The sequence below is a fragment of the Musca vetustissima genome, unplaced genomic scaffold (assembly GCF_032173495.1).
Source record: "Musca vetustissima isolate MV318-11 ecotype Yass unplaced genomic scaffold, APGP_CSIRO_Mvet_v1 utg44677, whole genome shotgun sequence".
NCBI lineage: Eukaryota > Metazoa > Arthropoda > Insecta > Diptera > Muscidae > Musca > Musca vetustissima.
The window spans coordinates 51,993-78,151 of NW_026887073.1; the positions used below are offsets into that span (position 1 = coordinate 51,993).

At 32.9% G+C, this 26,159-nt stretch overlaps 1 protein-coding gene across 1 annotated transcript; it reads right to left on the reverse strand.

Annotated features, from left to right (window-relative positions):
* Window positions 1-3,535: 3,535 nt before the first annotated feature.
* On the reverse strand, window positions 3,536-26,159 carry LOC133334576 (estradiol 17-beta-dehydrogenase 11-like; the record flags this gene model as incomplete). Its single annotated transcript, XM_061542890.1, has 7 exons — window positions 3,536-3,764; window positions 3,833-3,949; window positions 7,136-7,257; window positions 7,448-7,573; window positions 7,850-7,960; window positions 21,804-21,928; window positions 25,997-26,159. Coding segments are annotated over 7 exons (993 nt in total), but the record flags the coding sequence as incomplete, so codon positions are not given.

Consider the following 26,159-nt stretch of genomic DNA (forward strand, 5'->3'; position numbering starts at 1 on the left):
GTGAATATTAATAATTTTTGGTGGGGAGATTTGTTACCATATACGACTACAAAATACCGAATTTCAGCGAATTCGGTTGAAAAATGCGCTCAAGAACCTCAAAATACCGAAAATTTGGGGGTACGCTTATATGGGAGCTATGCCTAAACGTGGACCGATATATCCCATCTTCGAACTTGAACTACCTGCAGACAAAAGACGACTCTGTGCAAAATTTTGGCGATCTATCTAAACTCGTTTAGACGCTAGAGTGATTACAACAGACGGACGGACATGCTTAGATCGTCTTTGAATTTTACGCTGATCAAGAATATATATACTTTATAGGGTCGGAAATGATTATTTCGATGAGTTACAAACGGAAAAACAAAATCAATATACCCTCCATACTATGGTGGAGGGTATAAAAAAGCAAAAGATTTTGGTTTGGCAACTCCGTTCAAATACTAACGAGAGCATAATTTTAGATGTGTCTATAATTTTTTTTCGGTCTATTTCCTTGGTATTAAATTCTGCGCGCCTGGCATTTATCAGAAATTTCAACGAAAAAGTGAATAATGTTCATGTACGTCAGGCGATGACGTCATATTTCAGAGGGTGAGAATATAGGGATGGGTTTTTAAGAAATATTTTCTGGAGGGCGTTTGTAAGACGTTGATTTTAAATGAATATTTTCAGGAGATGTTTCTAAGGCGTGGATGGATTTGTAGAATAATATTTTCTGGGGGGGTTTGTAAAGCCTGGATGTTCTATATAGCCATGTCCGCATGTCTGTCTGTCTGTTGTAATCACTCTAGCGTCTAAGCGAATGGAGATAGATCGCCAAATCTTTTGTCTGCAGGCAGGTCAAGTTCGAAGATGGGCTTTATCGGTCCACGTTTAGGCATAGCGCCCATATAAGGGTACCCCCCAATTTTCGGTATTTTGAGGTTCTTAAGCGCGTTTTTCAACTGAATTCGCTGAAATTTGGTACATTGAGTTCTTGTTGGGTAGCAGATCTCTCCACTAAAAATTATAAATATGGATCTATATTTACGGATAGCCCCCATATAAGTGTACCCCCAATTTTCGGTATTTTGGGGGGTTTGATCGCATTTTTCGAACGAATTCGCTGAGTACTTTGAGTTCCTATTAGGTAGCAAATCTCTCCACTATAAATTATAAATATAGGTCCATTTTTTCGGGTAGCCCCCATATAAGGGTTCCCGCCAATTTTTCTTTGTAATTTGGTTTTTTGTAGTCGTATATGGTAACAAACCTCCCTCTCAAAAATTATTAATATTCGCCCCGTTTTAGGGGTAGTACACATATAACCCCTTTTTATACCCTTCACCACACTGTGGTACAGGGTATTGTGTCTTTTGTGCATATGTTTGTACCAGAAAAAAATCGAAATAGACCCATGGTTCCTTTTGAGAATATGCATAGAATCACTTTCTGAGTCGATTTTTGCAAGTCCGTCCGTCCGTGCATGTATTTTTGTTAACAAAGTACAGGTTCCATTTATGATCCGATTTGGATGAAATTTGGCACAGGTCACTTAATAGGCCCAAGGACGAACCCTATTGAAATTGGAGAAAGTCGGTTCAGATTTAGATATAGCTCCCGTATATATTTTCGTCCGATTTTAACTTATTGATGCACCAAACTCCCAATAGTGCTCCGATTGAGACAAAATTTTACACAGAGTATTGAATTAGGTCTAGATAGTTATATGCCAAGTTTTGTTCCCTTAAAATGAAACACATTTTGGTATAATTTTCTGTATTTTTGTATTTATTTTCTTCAGTTTATTGTTTACTTATACGTTTTTTTTTCTAAATACTTCTGTCTTACATAAGTAATAAGTTGTGAAACTATCATAACAAAGATATTGGAAATTGTTAGATAAGATATAAAAAAGAATATATTGTATTGGATTGTGGTGTAGGAACAAACATTGGATGGATGGTGGATGGGGAATTGGGAAGTGGATTTGGGTATAAGGATAAAAATGTGTGTTTGTTTAATTGGGTTGTGGACCAGTATGGCAAAAAATGAAACATCTATACAACAAAATATTAACATTTTAAACTACATTTTGTGGCCGTTTGGATCTCCTAGTAGGAGTATATTGAAGATAAACATTTGATGTGGCCAATTAGAAGGGAACGTAACGAAATAAAAAAATATTTTGAAGGCATCTTTGGTTAAAATTGATAAAAACGAATATTCTGGATGGAACGAAGAGGAGGCGGAAAGTTGAAATAAAAATGGTTTTTATTTATTTATTTTTTCTTTTTTTTTTTGTTGGCTTTTGTTCGATTTTTTTACAGCTGGTCCAAATGGTGAGGATTGCAATTATAGAGGAAATGAAAGTAATGTGCGGGAATTATTAATGTGTGTTGGATTAATGTGTTCAATTTGCAACATATACCGACTTAAAAAAAATACAAAAATTATGAAATGTTTTTTGTAGAAAAAATATAACAGAAAATAAAATTGAAAATATAACCCTGATTTGTTGATTTTGCTGATTGTTCAATTAAAGTTATTAATAAACAATTACAACTAAGCCTATAACTATAATTAATATCACTTAAAAATATTTTGCTTTAAAATTTTGTAAAAAAATGTTTGGCAACTAATAATAAAAAAATTAAATCAAAGCTAATTCTTGGAGAATTGCTTTGGCTGCCTCATTCACTTGATGTGGAAAGGATTAATTCGAGAATTGTATTACAGTCAACATCGTTTATAACGACAACGTTTATGACGACATATCGGTTATGACGTCTGTATTTAAAGTCCCGAGAAGGGATTTTCTCATTATTTGATATCGTTTATAACGACATATCGCTTAAAGCGACCTTTTGGGTCGGTTTCTTGACCGTCGTTATAAGTGATTTCGACTGTATATTTAGCCCAGAGTGGAATCAGTTTCCCCATATACCGGAGCTAATGAATCAGTCTCCTGGACCTTAAATACATCAATGATATTCTTTCCCTCTCTTATATGGAAGTCATTTTAAGCACTATTTTTTACATCAAACATTTTTTTCTTTAAATTTTGTATTGATTTCGCCTACCTACAACTAATACTACAAAAATAAAAAAACACTTACTTAGGCTAGGTACAAAAGTAAAATACAGTGGAGCAATGGCATAACGAACAATTTTAAAAATATTCATAAATCGTGTTAGGCTAAATATCGCTCTCTCTTTCTCTCTCTCTCTCTCTCTCTCTATCGCTGTTTAGAAACATTTTTCCATTTTTATTTTTTCGTCATAACCATTACCCACTGTATTATTAATTAATTAATAATTAATTAAAAAAATCAAAACGTTAACAAATGCCAATATTTTTCGCTTTAAAAAAATAAATTAAAAGCATTATAAAAAAAAACAAAATAATAGATCGGGGGAAATACTTAAAAAGCTAAGACCTCTTAGGTTTTACTAGACTAAATTTTTATATATGACTGTCTTCGGCGGGCGGGCGTACAAGCTAGCGTGCGTGCATATGAAAACAATCAAATGGACTTTTTCTCATAATTTACAATACTCTTTCACCCAATGAGGGAGAACGTTTTATTAGCAGTGTTCCCGCCTTTGTAAGGGCCGGATCTTTGTAAACTGAAGACAAATCTGTAATGCCTGCCGGTGCTGCAGATGTGGATAATTTTTTGTAAACATTTAGTAGGGATTTCTGGGCAACACCATGTGGTGATGCATCGGGCACCAGACGCCGGAGCAGACCACCAACACAGCCCCATGGGAAGGTCCTGGAAAAAATATAATAAAAAATTATATAGAATCGTAATTATTTGAGGGAGTTTGAGTTTTAACATACCATTTAAGGGACAATAGGAATTTGCAGTAACCTGGAATTATGGCAATCTTTTCATTTTTCTTTATGGCAGTAATGACACGATCGGCAACATCATTGGCATTCAAGGTTGGCACCCATCTGTAAAAAGAAGAAAAGAATGAGACAAATGCAAAGAGAAAAAAGATCGGTAGAAATAAGGGGGTATATCCTATGGCTACAGGGAGACTAGGTCCATTATGGATATGGAAGGTCCTAGGAGAAGTCCTCTATCGAAAGACTAGATGTACTATTTAGTTATAGGGGTTCCCCATACCTGGATAAGAACATCTATATACAAAGCCTATATGGCTAGGAGAGGTTATTTAGTAGAAATCCTTTTTAAAAGAGAAGAGGCTATATGGTTGAGTGGGTTTCCAATAGTTGGATAAGATTATCTAAATGTAAAGGATGTCATCTATTAATAAGTGGGACTTTCCGAGGATAAAACACAGTGAATAAGTAGAGGAAGTCTATATTAACAGAGAAGTCATCATTTAACAGAAACGTTCGTCTATAGGCAGAGTGAATCATCTATACATAGAGAAGGACCCTATACTGTCTCCAAAATAACGAGGTACTATTCCCCTCTATCACCTCTATCCATAAGAGGCATCCTCTATTTAGTTTTAAGCATCCTGAGTATGCCCCAGAAATACTCAGATTGCTAAAAACATTGTTAATAGAAAGTAACGGCTAATATTACTGAAAAGAGGACATCCATGCGTGGAGGAGGACCTCTTTATTATGAAGAGGTTATCTATAGATAGCGGATTTTCTTTACATAGATGAGTTCCTCTATAAATAGAAGAGGTCTTCGGTACTTGGAGGAGGACATCTATACTTAATTGAGGTCCTTTAAAAATAGAGGAAGTTCTCTATACATAAAAGAGGTCCTATATACATAAAGGAAATTCTCTATAGATAGAAGATCATCTATACATAGAAAATGTTATCTATACATAGATGAGATCCTCCTCCTTTACATATAGAAGAAGTCTGCTATACATAGCAGTGGTTCTCTACACATAGATGAGGTTCTCAATACATAGAAAAGGTTCTCTATACATAGAGGAGGTCCTATATACATAGAATATGTCTTCTAGACATAGACGAGGTTCTCGATACATAGGGGAGGTCTTCTATAAATATATGTGGTTCTCTGTAGATAGAGGAGGTCCTCTATAGATAGAGAAGGTCCTCTATATATAGAAGAGATTCTCTATACATAGAGGAGGTCCTCTATAAATAGATGAGGTTCTCGAGGAGGCCCACTATACATAGAGGAGGTCCTCTATACACAGAGAAGGTCCTCTATACATATAGAAGGTCATCTATTCATAGAGGAGGTCCTTTATACATAGAGAAGGTCCACTATACATAGAACAGTCCTCCATATATTGACGACGTCCTCTTACATAGGCCATGTCCTCTATTCTGTATACATAGACAAGGTCCTTATACATTGAGGCGATCCGCCATACATAGAGGTTGTCCTCAATAAATAGAGGTGGTCTCCTATACATAGGTCATTTTTTTATAGAGGTCCTTTATATGTCGAGGAGGTCATCTCTAAAAAGAGAACATAGCTCTTTAAGTTCTCGACCAAAAGTACTTCTCCAGGACATGAAAAAAATCTCCTCTTAGTTCTGAGGAAAAAACTTTTCTCGTGGTCTTGAGTTATTTCTTCTACAAAAAAATCTACATAGGGTCCTGAGATTTTTGTATAGAAAAATCACTACTCAGGGCCCTACGTAATTTTTTGTAAATGTACTGCTCAGGTTCTCAGAAAAAACTCCTCAGGGTCCTGAAGAAGATTTTTTTTAGAAAGAACTACCCTCAGGGTCCTGAGCAAATTTTTGCTAAAGAAAGAACTCTCCTTAGGTTCCTGAGGAATTTTTTATAGAAAAATTATCCTCAGCGTCCTTAGTTTCCGGAGGATGTCTCCACAGTTTATTCGTGATTGTTTTGTATAGAAAATAGTCTCCTCGAAGTCTAAGAAATATTTTATAGAAAAATCACTGCTCAGGGCCCTAAGTAATTTTTTGTTCTATTAAAAATTACTGCTCAGGTTCTCAGAATTTTCTTCTCGAAAAAAACTCTCCTCAGGATACTGAGGAAATATTTTCTATAGAAAAACACACCTCAGAGTCCTGATGATATTTGTTTCTATAGAAAAACAATCCTCAGCATCCTGAGAATTTTTTTCTATAGAAACAAAACACTTCTCAGTCTCCTAAGGAGTTTTTCTTTCAGAAAAAACACTCTTGAGAGACCTGGGGAATTTTTTTTTATAGAAAAACTCCCCTCAGGGTCCTGAGGATTTTTTTCTACTGGAAAAACAATAATCAGGGACCTGGGGATTTTTTTCTAAAGAAAATACATTCCTTAGGGACCTGGAGAACTTTTTTCTATAGACAAAATACTCCTTTTGGACCTGATGAATATGTTTTTTATAGGAAAAATAATCTTCAAGAACCTGACGATTTTTAATGGAAAAATATGCCTAACAAATTGTTTTCTATAAAAAAAATACTCCTCATTGTTTTAAGGAATTTTTTTCTGTAGAAAAAACATTTCTCAGTGTCCTGAGGATTTTTTTATAAAGAAAGAAGTTTCAGATTCCTGAGGAATTTTTTTTTCTGTAGAAAAAAAACACTCCACGGGGACCTGACGATTTTTGCCTCTTCAGGTGTCTAGGGAGACTCAAAATAAAAAACTCCTCACCTCAAAATAAAAAAAAAAAATTTCTCCGAGATTCAATAGTAGAAACGCCACTTCAGGGTTTTGTATATTTTTTCTATAAAAAAAACCCTCCTCAAGATCCGGAGAATTTTTTAATTGAATAAACGCCTCTTAGGGTCCTGAGGAAAGGATTTTTATAGAAAAAACTCTCCTAGTATCCCAGAGACTAAATCGATATAGATTTCGTGTTAAAGTAAATTCTCCCCAGTTAATGTCAATCTCCTCGGCAAATGTCATTAAACTTTATTCCAACAAAATCACCTAATCAATCTAAACTGGTTTTTAGAAACGTGTTCGAAATTGTTGAAGTAAATTACGTTACAAATGTTTCAAATATTTAAATAAATAATTATATGACACAAGCTCTGATAAAAGTCTGGACCTCAATGATTATTCCCATATACTTTCTCTTTTCACGTGACAATTGATTTATAAACCATTTCATGCTTATTAATATATAAAAAATAATGTTTATTTAATTTAATTAAATTCAATTTCAAAACCAGAATTGAAATTATTCTTTTTAATTCATTTCGAACTTACCGGGCATTAACATCATCAAACATGCCAGTCTGTTGGATAAAGAATGGACAGACACAGGTGGTTTGGATATTGGTATGACCAAGGACTTCCAGTTCTAGGCGTAAAGCTTCATCGAAACCAACCTATGTGGAAAGAATGAAAAATAAACAAACGAGAAAAACAAATCAGAATTGACCAATAAAAACCACATTTTTACGCAGACACTCACACACATACACACATGTGTGTGAGTATTGCAAAATTTTCTTTTCAAAAAAATTCTCAATCATAGAAGTGCAGGAAAAAACAAGATTTCAAATAACAACAACTTACCGCAGCAAATTTACTGGCACAATAATCGACCAATTTGGTTATACCAACATGACCAGCCAATGAAGCTATGGTTACAATATGGCCATTTTCGTTCTCAATCATTTTGGGTAGGAAAGCTTTGGTGGTCTGTAAGACAAAGAAGAAGAAAAATAAAAACCAATATTAAATTTACTTTGCAAAAAACCGTGGTCAAAGCAGAGACACACAACTAAACACAGCAAGGTTAACAACAAGAACCAAAATGTTGAGGTTCGTTCATTCGCTGGTTTGAGGTAAAATTGCAACACAAGAATAATTTAGAGTGCGTTGCAGTGTCTTTACCACAACTTGTTCTGTGTGTATGTAGCTTACAAAAATTTAAACCAGACACACACAATCTCTAATCTAAAACACAAAACTTACCCAAAAGTGAGCCATAACATTTACATTGAACGAACGTTCAATTAAATGATCGGGTGTATTTAACAAATGCATACCGGACACAACGCCAGCGTTGTTGATCAGCAATGAAATCTGCAAAGAAAAAAAATAACAAACACAAAATGAATAAAAGTGTTGTAATATTTATTTTGTTATTTTTTTTTTTTTTTTTTTGCAACCAAGAATTTTTGGTAATCAGTATGGTCAAAAAAACATATTTCAAAATGTCTTACAAAATGGACATGCTAAGTATTGGTGGTGTTGCAGCAATTTGTTAAGAACAGTTACGACATTTAATGTATTGATTATAACTTATTGCCAGCTATGGTATTTTTGGTAAATAAAACGAAAGACTTAAGACACAAGCGTGTCGGTGGCATTTGATAGGAAAATTGTAGCAGTTTTTGGCATTCTTAACAACCGGATATTAATTTAATAGTTTTAATAGGTGTGGTAATGTGATACATTTTATAGCAAAGAATGTGGTTCTTGGTATACATTGTTAATGGAAAATTGTTCTATAAATCAAAATCTGACAAAGATTTTTTTGTAACATTTAGTGAAATTCGATATAGACGATTTATTCCAAAGATGCAGAAATTTTGAATATTTGTGGGATTTTTTTCAGATTTATATTGAAATTTGATGCAGAATATTTCATTTTTAGACATGAACATTCAAGAAAAAACTACTGGGAAGTTTCTATGAACAAGTGTTGATTTTTTTCCCACAAATTGACGTCTTACATATTCTGTATGTAATTATACATCATATTTCCCTAGTTCGGTGACTTATACTAAAATTTGAAGGAGAATATTATTTTCTTTGGTATCAACCATCTAAAAACACATTTTTGGTACAAACTCGAAAGAGGTGCGATTTTAAATTTTGATACTTTTTAAGATTTTTGAAGTTTAGTCAGATTTTATAGTTATAGTAAAATTTATATAGACTTATAGTAAAATTTAATGGTGAACATTTTTGTAGGATATTCTGATATAACGCCTTCTTTAATGAGTTTTCTATGAGCGAAGTGACCGAAAAGATCCCTTAACCGAGTCGATTGAGGGTTAACATTAATGACAAAAAATATTCCTCATGTTGTTATCAGTAATATTGGCAAAGACATCTTAATCCAAATATTTTCACAAAAATATTTAAAAGGCGGGAATATTGCTCCCCCCTTTTTAGGTCAACTCCCGACGGTTACTTTCAAAACGTGCTATTCTTTTTTTAATCTCTAGGAATTTCATGGTAATTATTTTTTATAGGTGCACATTTTGTTATTTATGCTAGTTCATGTGATAACTATGGACGTCCAGATGTTTTAAAATTTGGAATCGATTAGAATAATAGGTTTGACGGTGCCCACCAATTAAAAAAATTTACTTATGCAAAACTTTTGTTCCATAAGCCGAGCTTAAATACAAATTCCAGGCTCGTCGGCTTATCCAATTTGAAAGACCATGTTCCGAGACCTTGTCTTCTACATGATCTTTCCATCGCATTTGTTGTCTTCCCCTTCTGCGTGAACCATCAGCTGCTGGGGCTGGGGCATACTCATCCATTCTCGCAACATGACCTATCCAATGTAGTCGCTTCAGCTCGATAAGTCTGACTGTGTCTATGTCCGAGAATAGATGGTACAGCGATATTTACCGTCGACACAGATTGACCCACAGATCTTCCAGAGAATTTTTCCCTCAATCACTCCCAGTACAGTGCTTGCGCAATTACCCATGCTTTGCGCAAGCAGAGTGTATGTTCTAGAAAACAGACAAAAATAAAGTTTTCGGTCCATTTCATCCCCGAAATATCATCTGATCATCATCGAATAGGCGTCTTCATCGACCCTACCTGAACCTCATGTAAAATTCCCTAACCATCAGTGTGCTTCAGGAGTAAATGTATAGGCCACCCACAAAAGTCTGGGTCCACTTGATCCGCTAAATATTAATTAATCTTCACAAAAACAGTCATGCTTATTTCATAGTCAAACGCATTTGTCTGTGTAATTTTCGCGATGTTCGGGTCATAATTGAGGTTCCTAGAGCGAACAGAATAAAACAGAAAAAAATTAATTTGTTGGTCGATTTCATCTCCTAAATATTTTGTGACGATTGGTTTATAACTAACGCGTTTATAAATTATAATGGACAGACTAACGTGCGGACGCACTTGGTTAGATCGTTTCAGGTAGTCGATATATGACTATCGGTATGCTAAAACGGGTCTAGGACCAATATTTCGCGGCATTACAAACTCTTGGGGCTATACAAAGCTATAAAACCCTTACGACATAGTAGTGTAGTCTATACAAATTGAGCCACCTCGACGGTAGACAGTGAATTCGTAGACCAGGAATGATGGGAATAGATTTAGATGCAGTTCGTTATTTAATTTTTTACTTGGTTTCGTATAAATGGTTAACCAACGAACCAACTCTTGTTTGATTGTAACCAAATTATTTATTTTCTACTGAATTCAGAATAAAATGGAGTGTGTAAAACCTTTTCAAATGGGGTCAGATTTAGGTTAAGTCTTCATATATTCTTTTGTAGTCTGTCCCAAACTATTTTAAATATTATATTTTGATATATTATTTCATGTACAAATAAAATAATCTGAAATCGCGTGTGTTGAGTATTATTTGTGCAGATATAGCATCCTTATACATTGATATCCTTTTTGCTTTGAATGAGATGACCAAAAAATCTACGTTTGTCCGTTTGACACGTCATTTTGAATATGGGCTCTTCTGCCTTTCACGACTTTCGGAGGCAAAATAAAACTTGGATGTTAAATAAATCAAAAACAATTAAATATTTTACATCCACCATCGATATTTTTTGTAGTACATTAGGTGTACTATCAGTGGTCAAAAATTGAGAGCCTTTGGTTTTTATCTTTTGAGATAAAAGCAACAAAAGAGCGGTCACATACGAAACTTCAAATATACATGACTTTTTGACTGATTATTAAAACGTTGCAACATATTTTTATATTAATTGGATATCCAATATATATTAATAAGATATCCAATACCCAAGACCAATTTCTATGCTCCGCTGTATTACAACAATTTGTAAACACAATTATTATGATATATTTATTTCAATAGTATTTCTCTTTTGTTAAGGAAACATGATTATTGATTTAGTATAAAGCTAATAATATTTTTTGAAAATGTTGAATTTTCGGAATTTCTAGGTAGAATACATAATTTGTAAGAAATCTCTTTCGTTGTATATTAATTCTGCGATTTTTTTCGTTTTCTTTTGTGTGCGCATATTTATAAATTTCAAATTGCCAAACCCATTATGCACATTTGCTTGCATAGTTCACAATATCTACAAACACTCAATTAAGGTCAAGGTCATAGTGTTGGTTAAATTAAACAAAAATATGCATAAAGTAAATAATAACAATGCGAAAATATTTTCTAATTGTAAAGGTAGTCCTTATGTATTAACTGATTCAAATCAGTTTTAGTTCAATATTGTATAATAGGAAATAATTTTCCACATCTAATTACCTTTTAAAAATGCATAAAAAATTTAAATTCTGAAAGAATACTTTGACATTGAATTGCAATAGAAATCTTGTTAATTAATGCAGCTGCTGCCCTTCTTTGATCAATAACAAAAGACTTAAGAAACAAACGTGTGGGTAGACCTCTTAGACTGCAATATTGAATTAATTTCCGTAACAGTTTCTTTTTGAATTTTATAATTCAGATACGATTTATTGTTGAATTTAATGATAACGGTTGATATTGAAAAAAATATATATTTATTTAAAAAAATTAACCAATATATTCTTTGTCATGCAAAAAAATTATGCATATGAGTTAGCTTTTTGTGGGTTGTTAAAGAAAAAATAAATTATTTTGCATATTTGCTGTCGGAAATTATTAAGCATAATTATGAGACCTTGTAAGTACTTCAAAAGTGTTAAAGTGTAAAATTTTAAAATGCTGAAATATATAGAATAAAACCCATACAAATACTCGAATTAGAAACAGAGAAAAATAAATTAAGATTACAGCTTCAGGTATATGCTCAAGTACATAGACGAGATTAAGTCATAAAAATAATACAAAATAAATAAAATTATGTCGGTATTCTATTTTTAACCACCTATCTTACTAAAATCTGCTCCATACATCATCCCATAAGTGGTCATTTAATATCTACAAATTAACTAGAATGTAATTATTTTAGGGGTTTAAAATAATTCATGTTTATGTCCGTAAAGCTACTTTGTTTACTTCTTAAAAAAACAAAAACAACCTAACATTTTGACAATGGCACAATGCCATGCTACACATTTCCATTGTCTTATCTGTGATCGCATTACCGCGAATGTGCTAAATAACACATTAAATACGCCAGTTGTAGATTTAACACTTCCACACACACACACCGATCAGACGTAACAAAGAAACAAAGACGTCGAACGAATATTTGCCTACAATTAAGACACAATCTGCTAGACAATAAAAAAAAGTTAAAAGATCACAAAAGGCCAAACAATAGTAAATATAATAACACAACAACACATCGAGTACTACTGGAATGTTGTGTTTTGCAAAAAAGAAACAACAAACAAAATATGACGTTGTTAAAAATTGGTAGCCAACGTCGAAATAATTAAGTGCCTATAATAATATAATATTTAACAATTTTTTTAAATGTTTTGTTTTTATATTTTTTCGCTTGAAATTGCAATAAAGTCGAAATCTGTACAAAGTATAAAAAAGGTCTTGAACTATTTATAATTTGTTTTGAATTTTTGTGATATTTTTGCGTTGTTGGTAGTGGAAATGTTTACAGACAAAAATAATTATTCTAGTATAACTCAAAAAGGTCATCAAAAAATTGACGACAGCTTTGGAGGTTTTTATATCAACAACATTCTAGAGATATTTTACGGAAATAAAGCCTAATAAAATATAAAGGTAAAAAGTTCAATAGAAAACTACTGAGATGAATGTTAGATCCGTTGAAGATAAATAAAAAAACCCTTTGAAATTTATTCTATATAGAGACGACATTGTAAAAGTAAATCATAACAAGTCATTTATATATAGACGATATCAAATATTCTATAAGAAATAATTTATAAATTTCTAGATGTAAGCCAATGTAAAGTAAGCAGACACTATAATTATTAATCGGTTTATTATAATCGGTACAAGAATTGGGTTTATTATTTGAAAATCCAGTTAACAAATGTTGCAATCCTTATCTGTCTCCGGTGAATAACATATATCCTACACAAATATGTTGTCATGGTATTAATGCTTTGTACAGCCTGGTCCATGACTCACCTTTATGTATACCGATCATCATATATCAACTAGCCGCCCGTCTGTCCGTATGCCCATTATAATTTGTAAACACGATACAGGCCACCGTTATGGACCAATCTTCACGAAATTGTGCATGTAGGACCGGGTCTGGCCAAATATTTTATTGTAAAGATCGGTTAATATATATGGAATGGATCAAAAACTTTATTTTGTCTGTTTTTTCTGGTCGCTCTAGAGACCACAATTATGACCCGAACAAAGTGAAATTTCACGTCAGAAAGGGAATCTGGTCAAAGAATAAGTATGGCTATTTTGATGAAGATCGCTAATGAAGATTTAGGAGGTAAAGTGGAACCAGAAATCTGGGGCGTAGGAGAGAGGGGGCACCTTTTGAACGAGGGCACCTTTGAATAGCGCTCATAAAATCTTGGTTTCAATTTTTTCCGACCCGCCACCACATTTTTGTATATGGGAATCTTGTTCTTTATCTGCGTAAACCACTTTAGCTAGCTTTTTCAGTTGTCGACAAATTGTAAATGGGTGACCATGTTTTCGCAGTGTAATTGTAAACTTTTATTCTTTTGGTTGTAAGGGCGCAGGAAGAATTCTGTGAAAGTTTTCTTTCGTTAAACAAATTTTTTGCATTCCAATAATCATTTCAAACATAACTAATGTAATTTCTTTCACATATATTTATTACAAAAAAGTTATTATACATTTCCTTTAAATGCTACGGGTGGGGCACCTTTGAACATGCCCATTAAATTCGAGTAAAAAGCGGAATTTTTATCTTTTGGCTTCGATTTCTCAAAATTTCAAATGGGATAATAAGTCTACGAAATTAACTGTATTTTTTTAATTTTCGAAAATTTTTGTATATATTTTTTAATAAATAAATGAATTTCTGATATGTTTGAATAAAATACATTTATATTTTAACATAAACACTGTAAAAACCCAAGCCGTTCAAAAATGTCAAGCCTTTTTCAAAGGTGCCCCCTGGGGGTGCAGTTTTGAACACTTTGACTTCCTCCCTTTAAACAACAATAACATATTTATATCAAGCTTAAAGTATATCATATGTATATTCATTGTAAAGGTTACATATTTACCTATTAGATAAAATTTATAAGAAACTAAAAATTATAAAATAAAAAATTTTATGAGGCTTGAAAGAAAAAAGTGTTCAAAGGTGCCCTCCTCTCCCCTATATCTTTACTCCTGAAGGAAGAGGGGTTGTTGAACTTTTAATTGGTACAAATTATCTTGTTGTATGTACTCGGATGGAGGAGTACGTAAATATTTGACGATTTCTTCGTGTTATGACATTACTTAGTTTTACTATTATCCCATTAGAGGGAGGAAAAGTCACGCTGATCGCTTTGAAATTTTAAATTCCAGTTATGGTCAATGACGACGCCTAACGTTATTGGTGATGTTCAGATCATATTTAAGGGGTACAATGAACCGAAAATATTAAAAGGGTCGAATCAACCAAAACCAAAAGTGATACAATTTTTCATCTCAGAGAAAACAAGATTTGGAAAATATACTAGGATTATAAATTAGATCTGTTGGCCTATAATCGGTTAAGGGGATGAAAATATCGGGAAATATTTCCTAGAAAAAATCCAAAATGGCGGATCAAACATAAGATATATGTTTAAGTACGAATATTTTTTCAACCCCTGATAATTTAAAATACTAAGTTACAGCCATTTTATCATCAGCACGAAATTTTCAACGATTATTTTTATATTATCAGCAATAACTATTAATTTTGGATATAGAACATAACAACGCATCGATTGGAGTTATAATTATAAAAATATCCTCTGACACTGTTTGGCACTAGGTTTTGAAACTCATTTTTTGGAAGAAAACATATGTATGAGTTTTATATACGACATTTATGATGATTATCTTCAAATAACTAATAATGTTCATTATTATAATCCCTAATTCCATCTGTTTAATTGACCCTAATTTCATGTTAATATTTTGACACCTGCCAATTTGTCCTTATAAAATTTTACTAGTGTAAAGCTCAAAATCCCCAAATTTGAAATTTATAAAGTTTTTTTCCGCTCTTTGGAAAAAAACTGGATTTCCGGCCTATAGTGATACGGTTCAAAAAATAAATAAAGGCGACAAGGGCACACAATTGTTCGAATTGACTGAAGACATATCTATACAAAAATTACATTACATTTATGTTCTATTAGCCTTACCAGCAAAAAATCACACCATAACTAAAAAACTTTACCTAACTTGCCATCTGGATTCTTAATATAATCTCCAAGGGCTTAAACAATTTTCCATTTAGACTGGAAATGTCGTCCTGGAAAAATATATGAAAATATATGCACGAGTATGTCATGGTCGCTTCCATCTGATTAATATAGAAACAAATGAAAACGTGGTTATGTTTGACGGAAACAAACATTTTATACCTTCGATGTTTGGGTAAGTATGACCGGAACAAATATTTTATACCTTCGATATTTATGACCTGAACAACTTAAATACCGAATTACTGCTGGAAATCTGAACTAGAAGTTCTAATTTAAAGTAACTTCGGTTGGAAAATGCCGCTAAATCCTCCAAAGTAGCGAAAATGGGGCAGAACATTTATATGAGGGCTTTGTAAATACACAAATATTTATTGTTAATTTTCTTCATAGATATATGCCTCCGAAAATCCGGAATAACAAATTTCATTGTTTAAAAATGCAAGTAAAACTTTAATATAGAGAACATTGGGAGGTAGCGTTATATGGGAGTGATTGCAAAACCATTTGCAGTGCATCCCGGGAGTAATATCAATGTCTGTGCAAAATTGCACAGCTCTATCTTAAATATTCACTATCGGGGTTTTAACAGATAGCCGGACAATCTACATAGATCATATATATATATATATATATATATTGTAGGGTCTTCGACAAATATTTCGAGGTGTTGCAAACTTTCGGTGCAGAGAATAAAAACTATTTTCTTGGTTTTGTTAATAAGATCTACAAGGTGTATTCCATAGACATATGCTACTACAGATGGTTTTTTGTGGCCTCCGTGTGACTATTTTAAGAAGCGTTTTTAACCCGTTTAAAAAGTAACATTTGATCAATAATAGTGGTTCATTTGTACCCATCCAAATATAGCTCTGTAATTAATTTAAAAATGAGACTACTATTAAAACAGTTCAATTTCATTTGTGTTCTCTATATAAAAGTTTCAGAACAAAAGTAAAGAATAATTTGTAATTTGTAAAAATGTATACCAAAATGAAAGCCAAGATGTTTGTTGACTTCTACGCGTCTTCTCTATGATCCCATGATGTTTAGGACAACAAAAATTTGTAAGAGGTTTGCGACCACCTAAATAAGATCCCTCTAAAAAAATTCATAAGCGTTACTATACATACAAAGCCATTAATACGAATTATATACATAAATACATGTACTAGAACATTTTACAAAAATTGCTTTAAATTATGTAAACGGATAGTAATCTAATGAAAATTAAAAAAAGTTGTTAGTTTCTGTCGAACCAATATAACCTCATGTCCTCCAGCAGGGAAATACAATATTATAATCTTACAATAAAACTGACATTTATCTATAGTTTTAGGAAGCAATAAATACAGCCTGGGATTTTAAAATATCTTATACGCGGGTTATGTCAAAATACGAGCCTACAAAAAAATCTTAAAAAAATTGGGATAAAACGCTGTAATCAGGCCTTATACGGCGTTAGATCCCAATTTTTTTAAAGATTTTAAACATAACGACAAATAACGAACGGTATTTTTATATAGGTGTCCATAAGTGGTTAAATCACTTCATTTGAAATATTTTTAAAGTTTTAAATGCAGCTGAGGTATCAATTTGAAACCTTAAGACCATATTCATTTATTTTTAAACAATTGCTTAAGCATGTCTTTTAAACGTTCTCATTGTTTCTTGTAACAATTTAGTATTAAGGTGTGGTTTGCATCTGCGCTGATTTGCTTTTGTTTTATACTTGACACCAAATAAAAAAAAAACTATTTTAAATCGACTTTTAATGACATCTCGTGTTCTTTTAAATACATTTGTTTTAAATACGTAAACAGTTACAAACAAGACAAAGGAAAATAAAATACACATGCCAGTGGGTCGTTGGCTTTTCGGTTGAATTCTGTAGCATTTAAATTTTGTAATTTGTTCAAAAATATAATCAGATATTGGTGGTTTGTTTGTAATTTTATTTATAAGGGAACACTAATATATATTTTTAACGATTGTTATATTTGTAGAGACATTCTTCAGTGTAGATTCGAATTATATCAACAAAAATTTTGACCACGAGAATGGGAGTGGGGTCACTTAAAAGAATTGTTGTATAGAAATTATAATTCCGGGAAATTAGGTGCTATTAGAGGTGGAGGTATACTCTAACAAACAAACTCAGAACTTCTTCATCAGAGACAAATGACATTCCAAATTAATTTCAAATATTTGCTTAGTTATCACTCACATTTTTTCAACAACGTTTATACAAAAATCTATGTCCAAATATTTATACCCTACACAACTATGTTGTCAGGGTATTATAGCTTTGTGCAGCCCCAAAAGTTTGTAACGCCGCGAAATATTGGTCCTAGACCCACCTTTAAGTATACCGATCGTCATATCTCGACTAGCTGAGTCGATCTAGACATGTGTGTCCGTCCGTCTGTCCATTATAATTTGTAAACACGATACAGGCCACAGTTATGGACCAATCTTCACGAAATTTTGCATGTAGAATGGGTTCTGGCCAATGAAGACCCCTATTGTTTTTGGTAAAGATCAGTTAATATTTAGGGGATGAAATGGACCAAATACTAAATTTTTGTCGGTTTTTCTGGTCGCTCCAGAGGCCGCAATTATAGCGCGAACATCGCTAAATTTTACATGGAGAAGGGGATCGGGCCAAATAATAAGCATGGCTGTTTTGATAAGGATCGGTCAATATTTAGCGGGTCAAATGGACCCCGACTTTTGTGTGAAAAATTACAAATTTTGTATTCTATTGCTTATATATTTGCCCCTGAAGGACATAGACCCGAGAAGTTGATTGTATATCCAAGAGGAGTGGTTGACCTTTAAATTGATACCAATTATATGGTCGTACGTACTCAGAGTTACACTTAAATATTTACAGGTGCTTACGTACTGAGATATTATTTAGTAACCCATTACCACACAATAGGGCGGAAATATGGCGCTGGTCGCTCTGAAATTTTCCAGCTGTGGTCAAGGACAACGCCTAGTATTTTCGGGGATGATCAGATAATAATTATACCCTACACAACTATGTTGTCAGGGTATTATAGCTTTGTGCAGCCCCAAAAGTTTGTAACGCCGCGAAATATTGGTCCTAGACCCACCTTTAAGTATACCGATCGTCATATCTCAACTAGCTGAGTCGATCTAGACATGTGTGTCCGTCCGTCCGTCTGTCCATTATAATTTGTAAACACGATACAGACCACAGTTATGGACCAATCTTCACGAAATTTTGTATGTAGGTTGGGTTCTGGCCAATGAAGACCCCTATTGTTTTTGGAAAAGATCGGTTAATATTTAGGGGATGAAATGGACCAAATACTAAATATTTGTCGGTTTTTCTGGTCGCTCCAGAGGCCGCAATAATGGCCCGAATATCGTGAAATTCCATGGAGAAGGGGATTGGGCCAAAGAATAAGCATGCCTGTTTTTATAGAGTTCGGTCAATATTTAGCGGGTCAAATGGACCCTGACTTTTGTGTGAAAAATGACAAAATTTGTATTCTATGTCTGAAGTTTATATTATTTCCAAGAGGAGTGGTTGACCTTTAAATTAATACCAATTATATTATTGTATGTGCTCGGATGTGGGAGTTACACCTAAATATTTACAGGTATATCCGTATTCGTATATTATATAGTAACCCATTATCACTCTAGAGAGCGGAACTATAGCGCTGATCGCTTTGAAATGTTGCATGAGGTTCCAGTTATGGTCAAGGACAACGCCTATAATTTTCGGTGATGATCAGATAATAATTTTGAAATGAAGTGGACCGAAAACTTAATTTTTTGTGCTATTTACCTCTAATCGGGCAAGAGGGTGCAAATATCACGAAATATTGCCCAGGCTCGGAATAAATATCCGCAGAAAATTTGAGTTCCGTGGTAGTTGTGTAGGGTATCGTATGGTCGGCCCCGTCCGACTATACTGCTCCGTTAAATATTTTTTAAATGTCACCTTATAGCTAAGATTGACCTTGGAAAAGTATTCTTTAAAAATCCACGCTTTTTACTTGAAAAAATATTATTTAAAAAAATCCACGGTTTTTTTCCCTAAAAAAATATTCTTTAAAAAAAATTCACGGTTTTTTCCTTAAAAAAAAAATTATAAAGATCCCCGCATATTGGTCGGTGGATCCTTGAAAAAAATTTTCTTAGAAATCCACGTTTATTGGTCGGATGGTCCTTGAAAAAATATTCTTAAAAAAATCAAGCATATTGGTGGGAAGGTATTTTACAAAATATTTTTAAAAAATACACGCTTATTTATCGTTTGGTTCTTGAGAAAATATTCTTAAAAAATATTTGTGAAAAAAATTTACGCTAATTGGTCGAAATGTTTAAAAAAAATTACGTGCTAATTTGTCGGATGGTCATTTGAAAAATATTCTTAAAAACATCCACACTTATTGGTCGGAAGGTCCTTGATAAAATATTCCTTAATGAATCCTGGGTTATTGGCCGGATGTCCCTTGAAAGATATTCTTCAGAGAGTCCAAGCTTATTGGTAAGAATGTATTTGAAAAAATATTCTTAAAAAATTCACGTTTGTTCGTCGAAATGTCCTTAAAAAATATTCTTAAAAAATCCACCCTTATAAATCGGACGACCATTGGAAAAATATTTAAAAAAATCCACGCATATGGTGTTCTTTAAAAATATCGTAGATTTTTTTGTTTTTAATTCTGGTGGTGGAGGGTATACCGCCACGAGGTGTGCATTCAATATTTCTTAAATCGGTCGTGATCTTTATATGGGGACTACGTGGTACTAGGGTTATTCATGCTCTCATCAGGAATCCGATATGCCAATTGCCACTTCGATGGGAAAATTCTGTTATACGGGGGCTACCATTGAAAGTGGACCAATATAGATTTTTTGTGATAGTAAGTTTTCTATCGAGTACGAACCAAAATACCAATTCGATTGATAATCGTACCCAAAATTACAGGTTTTTTAAAATATTTTTTGTAAATAAAATATATTATTTAATTAAATTATTATTATTATATTAACTTTCCATAGATTTCTTAATAAGCAAGCTGTGGCATTCCATGAATTTTTTAACTCAATATTATATTCTATTAATTTTATAGTTCAGGTTATGAAAATATCCATATGGACATTAGCATTCTTCCCTTCTCTGTGTATTCAACGGGGTTTGTGTCTTAAGTCTTTCGTTTCCTTTGTTAACATACCTGTGCACGACATGTTTACATTCCATAGCAGGATGCCTTTATCAAGATTATTGTTAAATTGGTTTATTTTGTGACTAATGAGCTGTTTTATTTAATAAGGTTCCCTTCACTGGAAGGCTTCTTCCCTGACTGTAAGTCTCCCTCCAAGGAATGAGAGGTGTATGTTGCAGCCTTAATAAATCACATATGATTTTTTTTTTCTTTCTTTAAAACTAGTTCACAAACTTATCATATTTATAAGCAAATAAAGATAATTATCAACCAAATACGTTTTTAATTGAATTAAAAAAAAAAAAAATCTGATATTCTCCCCTTCCACCAAAAAGAAAGAATGAGAGAGATGGAGGGAGAGCGTGACAATCAGAAGTTGGAAACTAGGTCAAGGTATTACTAAACAGGAAGATGTTATTAAAAGAAGATCTACACACACGTTTTAAAGAGGAATATGTGCTAAACTGAGTTTTATTTCTTCGGAACATCACAGCCCACCAGATTGCGTGATAAGATGTATTATTTTCACATTTTCTTGTTATTATTGTGGCGCAAAAATTATATTTTACAAAACTAAGTCTGTCCTAAAGTGATTTTTTTTTTCATATTTTACCTACCTAACCTATCATACATATCATGCTGACTTTGACATTTTTCATGTTGTCATGCCATGAAAATAAGACTTGATGTCTTAAATGGATATACATTAATCTTTATCATAATAATATTTTTATTGTTGTTGCTGCTGCACTTAGAGCATGTATGAGCATATATCTCAAGCAAGATAGGGAAACTTATTACTTTCGGTAATAACCTACTAGTCGTAACTATGATTATAAATCAAGTCATGTATAACATGATATGAAATTGTTGTTGTTGCTATTTTTTATAAAGATGTCTTAACATAATTGTTCGTTGCTTGGTTGGTGTATGAGGAAAGACCAAAACAACTAAAAATATTATAAATAATAAGAGCACTTATGTTATTTCTTAAGAAGGTTAACAATGACATCGTCATATGTAGTTCATTCATAAATACATATGTACGTATGTATGTCTGTGTGATCATGAAAATATGACTAGTTATTATTATTGTTATTACATATTAATATACTTACATCACCAACTTCATGTCTTAAGACTTCCGCCGCTTTATAGACTTCTTCTTTGCGTGAAATATCAACAACATAACCTTTACAGTAACCGCCAGCGTCTTGAACCATTTTGACCGTTTCATCAATGCCTAGAAAGAGAAAACAAATAAATAGAAAAATTAAGGATTGAAAAAAATAAGCAAACTCTTTATTTAAATACAAAATACAGAAAATCGAAGTGAAGATCTATCCAAGGTCGTATATCTATTTAAGAGCTCCATAGATTTCTTAAGATTTCTTCTATATTGCATTATTATAATACATTCATAAATTTATGACCTTCTGTATATAAGTTACGTAGAACGACTTTTATATAACTTGGCATAATTTTTTTGGTCTATAGAAGGTATAGAAGATATGTCAAAGCATGGACTGAAGGTATGTCCATTATCTGCCAGGATGTTTTTTGTATGATCAGAGAAAAGAATAACCTAAATTATGGTTTAAAACGCAGCTAAGTCGAAAATTGTGGACCACTATATATACATACATATATATATATATATATATATGAAATGTGAAATCAAACAAATTTGATTTAATAAAATGTTACTATTTTTTTTAAATACACGAGAAGTGTTATATATATCTAAAAAAATAAAATGTTTATCATCACCAAGAAAAAATCTTCGGACGAGCCGAAGTATTCATAACCTTCTCTAAGAAGGTTCTCAAATTCGGTGGAAAGCGTTCCAAAAATACAGATTTTCTACCCTTTGAGAAACCAAAAATAATATATTACAGCCAATTTAGGTGGGAAAATTACTACGAAATTTGGTAGATACCCTAAAAGTGGGCCAATATTGTGGAAGCGTTTTTTTTTTTTTTGATGTGTGAACTGTACGGCTGATGTGTCATTAATTATATTTTTTGTTCGGCCAAAAAGTAGCTGGTTTAAGGGAACCCCAACCATTCTCGATTTTAATTTTTCAAGATAGGCTGGTAAATCAATACCAATGCTTGTAAAGGCTTGTAACTTTGCACATATATATTTGAAGATTTAAAAGATAAGAAAACTAATTTACAAAAAATTTTTGTTATTGGTTTCTTGTTGTTTTTTGTAATTAAAGAAAGGTCGGGCATGATAACTCCTCACTGGAACATCGGAATCCGAAAATTCCAACTGTGTTAGAAAAAGTACATGTCTGGCTCTAGTATGACATCGCTCTAAAATTAACAAAGTGGCGGACCTTTGAAAAAATATTTTTGGAAAATCGCCGATTTTTGACCAAAAACCAAGTTAAAAAATACCGATTGGCTTTATCCTAGTTCATACGATAGCTATACACTCACAAAGAAACGTGTAAAAATTTGGAATCGATTGTGCTATTAGTTTTTGAGTTATCGTGCCCGCCATTCGCAAAAAAATGTTTAGAGAAAAACGCGTTTAAAGTTTGAGAAGCCCTTTAGCCGTCACCTGATGCTGACACAATAAATCGGCTATATTTTCAAGAGTTCTTGAGATTTTCACTTGAAATTTCGTAGGGACATTCATGAATTAGTGTAGAGTCGACTTAAATATAAAAAAATGTTGCCCCGAGATTGAGGGGGGTCCCCTTAAGCCAATGTTTTGGAGCTTATGGTGCATATTCAGCAAACAGATTGTGGTGTACCACTCAGAATCGTGGTCCTACGTTGATCAGCGGAAGAGAACTCGTGATTACTTCATTCGAAATTCTTCTTCAACGAACAACTTTCTTTGAATTTAGTTCGCCTCAAAAACCCACCCAATCGGTTACCACGCATTTGTTCCTGATGTTCAGGAATAAATATAAGTCATTGGGTGCCTCGATAGGGTTATACGGCTGGTGACCCATAAATTTCCCGTTTTGGTCGACCATGTTAATTTTTTTCGTAAATTTTTCCGAAGAACTAATCATACTATGTTTCTTAAGCGTAACAGTCGCCATATGATCAGGTTTTATGAAGAAATAGGCTTGTAAATGTAATGCCCAAGGAGCCACTACCTCATAAATTATCAGTTAAGGACGACGAACTTCACTAACTTTGTCTGATTTTTTTTTTTCAAATTATGTTTATTCTAAAAATGTCAAACTTTCCAAAGGAAATATCAGATAGCTCCAGGAACCCTACTTGTTATTAGATTCAATCAACAATCGAATGTGGATGTACTTGAGTTTCCGGTTATGGTCAAGGTCGACGACTAAAATTTTCGGTAATGATCATATTCTCAAATTCTCACGCCGAGGGAAGAAATTTCGGAAAATATGCCGCATAAGAAAGATGAGCTGTTGACCTCTAATTTATCGAAAGGTGCAAATATCTGGAATTATCGCCCAGGCTAGAAATATAGATCCGCAGATAGTTAGAGTTCCGTTGTAATTGTGTAGGGCATCATATCGTCGGTCCCGTGCGACTATACTGATCCGCTCATTGGTTTTTATTTATGGAAAACCTAAACCTATCTATAGCAAACCGGAGTATTCTTATACTCTGATAAAGCGAAATATCAAATTCTAGATACTTAAATTGAAAATTACCATTTCATTACCTTAAATCGCACGGCACCTCAATGTGGGAGATACCCAACATTAATTTATTATGCTAAAGTACAGTCATTGACGTGGACCTATATTCTAATAGCGTTCTGCGATAACCACCCATTTTAAACACCAAATGATATTTCAAGAGTTTAATGACAATAGTTTAAAAATTTCAACTGTGAAGTTACAGCCAATCAAGAGGATAGACTTTAAATATTTTTTTTTAAATTTATATTTCTCAGACATCATTTGCTTCTATAGCTTACCTCTTCATATGCTTTTATGCCATATAATCCATTATAGCATCATCCTGATTTTAATTTGTCCACAGAGTGGTATCTTTAGGCTAGGTAGTCCCTAGAATTGGTCATGCCGAAACGATACTGATAGAATTTATATGTTTATAAGGCAAAGTCTCTGCAGTAATAACCTTCAGTTGAATTCTGATGACATGTTTTTATACCCTCAACCATAAAGAGCCATATTCGCCAAAAAAAATAAAAAACGTAACCCTAAAATATAAAAATTTACAGGAGAAGTTTTTTTAAATAAATTAAAAACCTTCTCCTGTAAAATTTCAAATTTGAGGGTTACGTTTTTTTTTTTTGGCGAATATGGCTCGATAAGGTGGAGTGTATATTAAATTAGTCATTGTGTTTGTATTCGCAAAATTTGTCATTTCGTAGTCATTATTCAGAATAAAATTCTATATCTCGATAGAGGTTGCAATATTTCTGATATAGCTCTGAAATTTAGCACAGACATTGCTTGCAATACCAAACATCCTCCTAGGATGGGATATATAGGTTCACGTTTTGGTGTAGCCCCCATATAACAGTATTTTGGGGATTTAAAACACGTTTTTAATCGAATTGGCTGTAATTTAATATTTTGAGTTCTCATTGTATATCTCATCCTTTTACTAGGCATGCCCCCATATAACGGTAACCCCACATCTCCGCACTAAAAATTATGTCGGCATTTTGGACACGATATCCAAAATTTGGTATTTTGTATTCGTATTTGTTGACAAATTTGACTACCAAAAATTATCCATATAAATTCCTATTTTTGCATATATAACAGTATCCTCACTATTAGCCATTTTAAGAATTTTTCTCACGCCCTTTTCTGTATATTCAAAGACTTGTCATCCTAGGAGCCCCCCATTAATTTTAGATATTTTGAATGTAAATCTAATGGTGGAGGACTTTGGCTGGGCCGAACTTAACATCGTTTTTACTTGTTTTGTAAAAGTTTGTTCCAGGGCTGTACTCTACAGTCTCTTGATGACATTTATTTTATAGAGATTCTAGTCTAGATGTCCCGAGAACTCTTTTTATTAATAATTGTTGTTACCGTATTCCTGGGTCCATAATTACATAGTATAATTTAGTGGCATACCAGGATTTTGCATGTCAAATACTCCTATAAAGAGATTATGCATACAATCTCTATAGTAAGGGCTAATTAGTAATGAGGTCAGCTATTGATAGTGGACTTCCCTCTCAAAAAAATCTCAACAAAACAAATTATGCTCTCTTAAAATTTACAATATAATAAAGGGTTTCAAATCCTTTTTCCGAAATTATTGTAAAAAATTGTATATGTTTTAATAAATTTCCAACGTTTGTTTATTTTTCATACACTTACCTTGTTTATTGATATCCCAGACGACAACTTTGGTGCCCATTTTGCCTAAACGTACCGACAGCAAACGACCTAAACCACTGCCGCCACCAGTCACCAAAGCAATGTCATTATTTAATTCCTTTTCGGGGTAGCCAAATGCGATGTAGTAAAGATCCTGTAAATA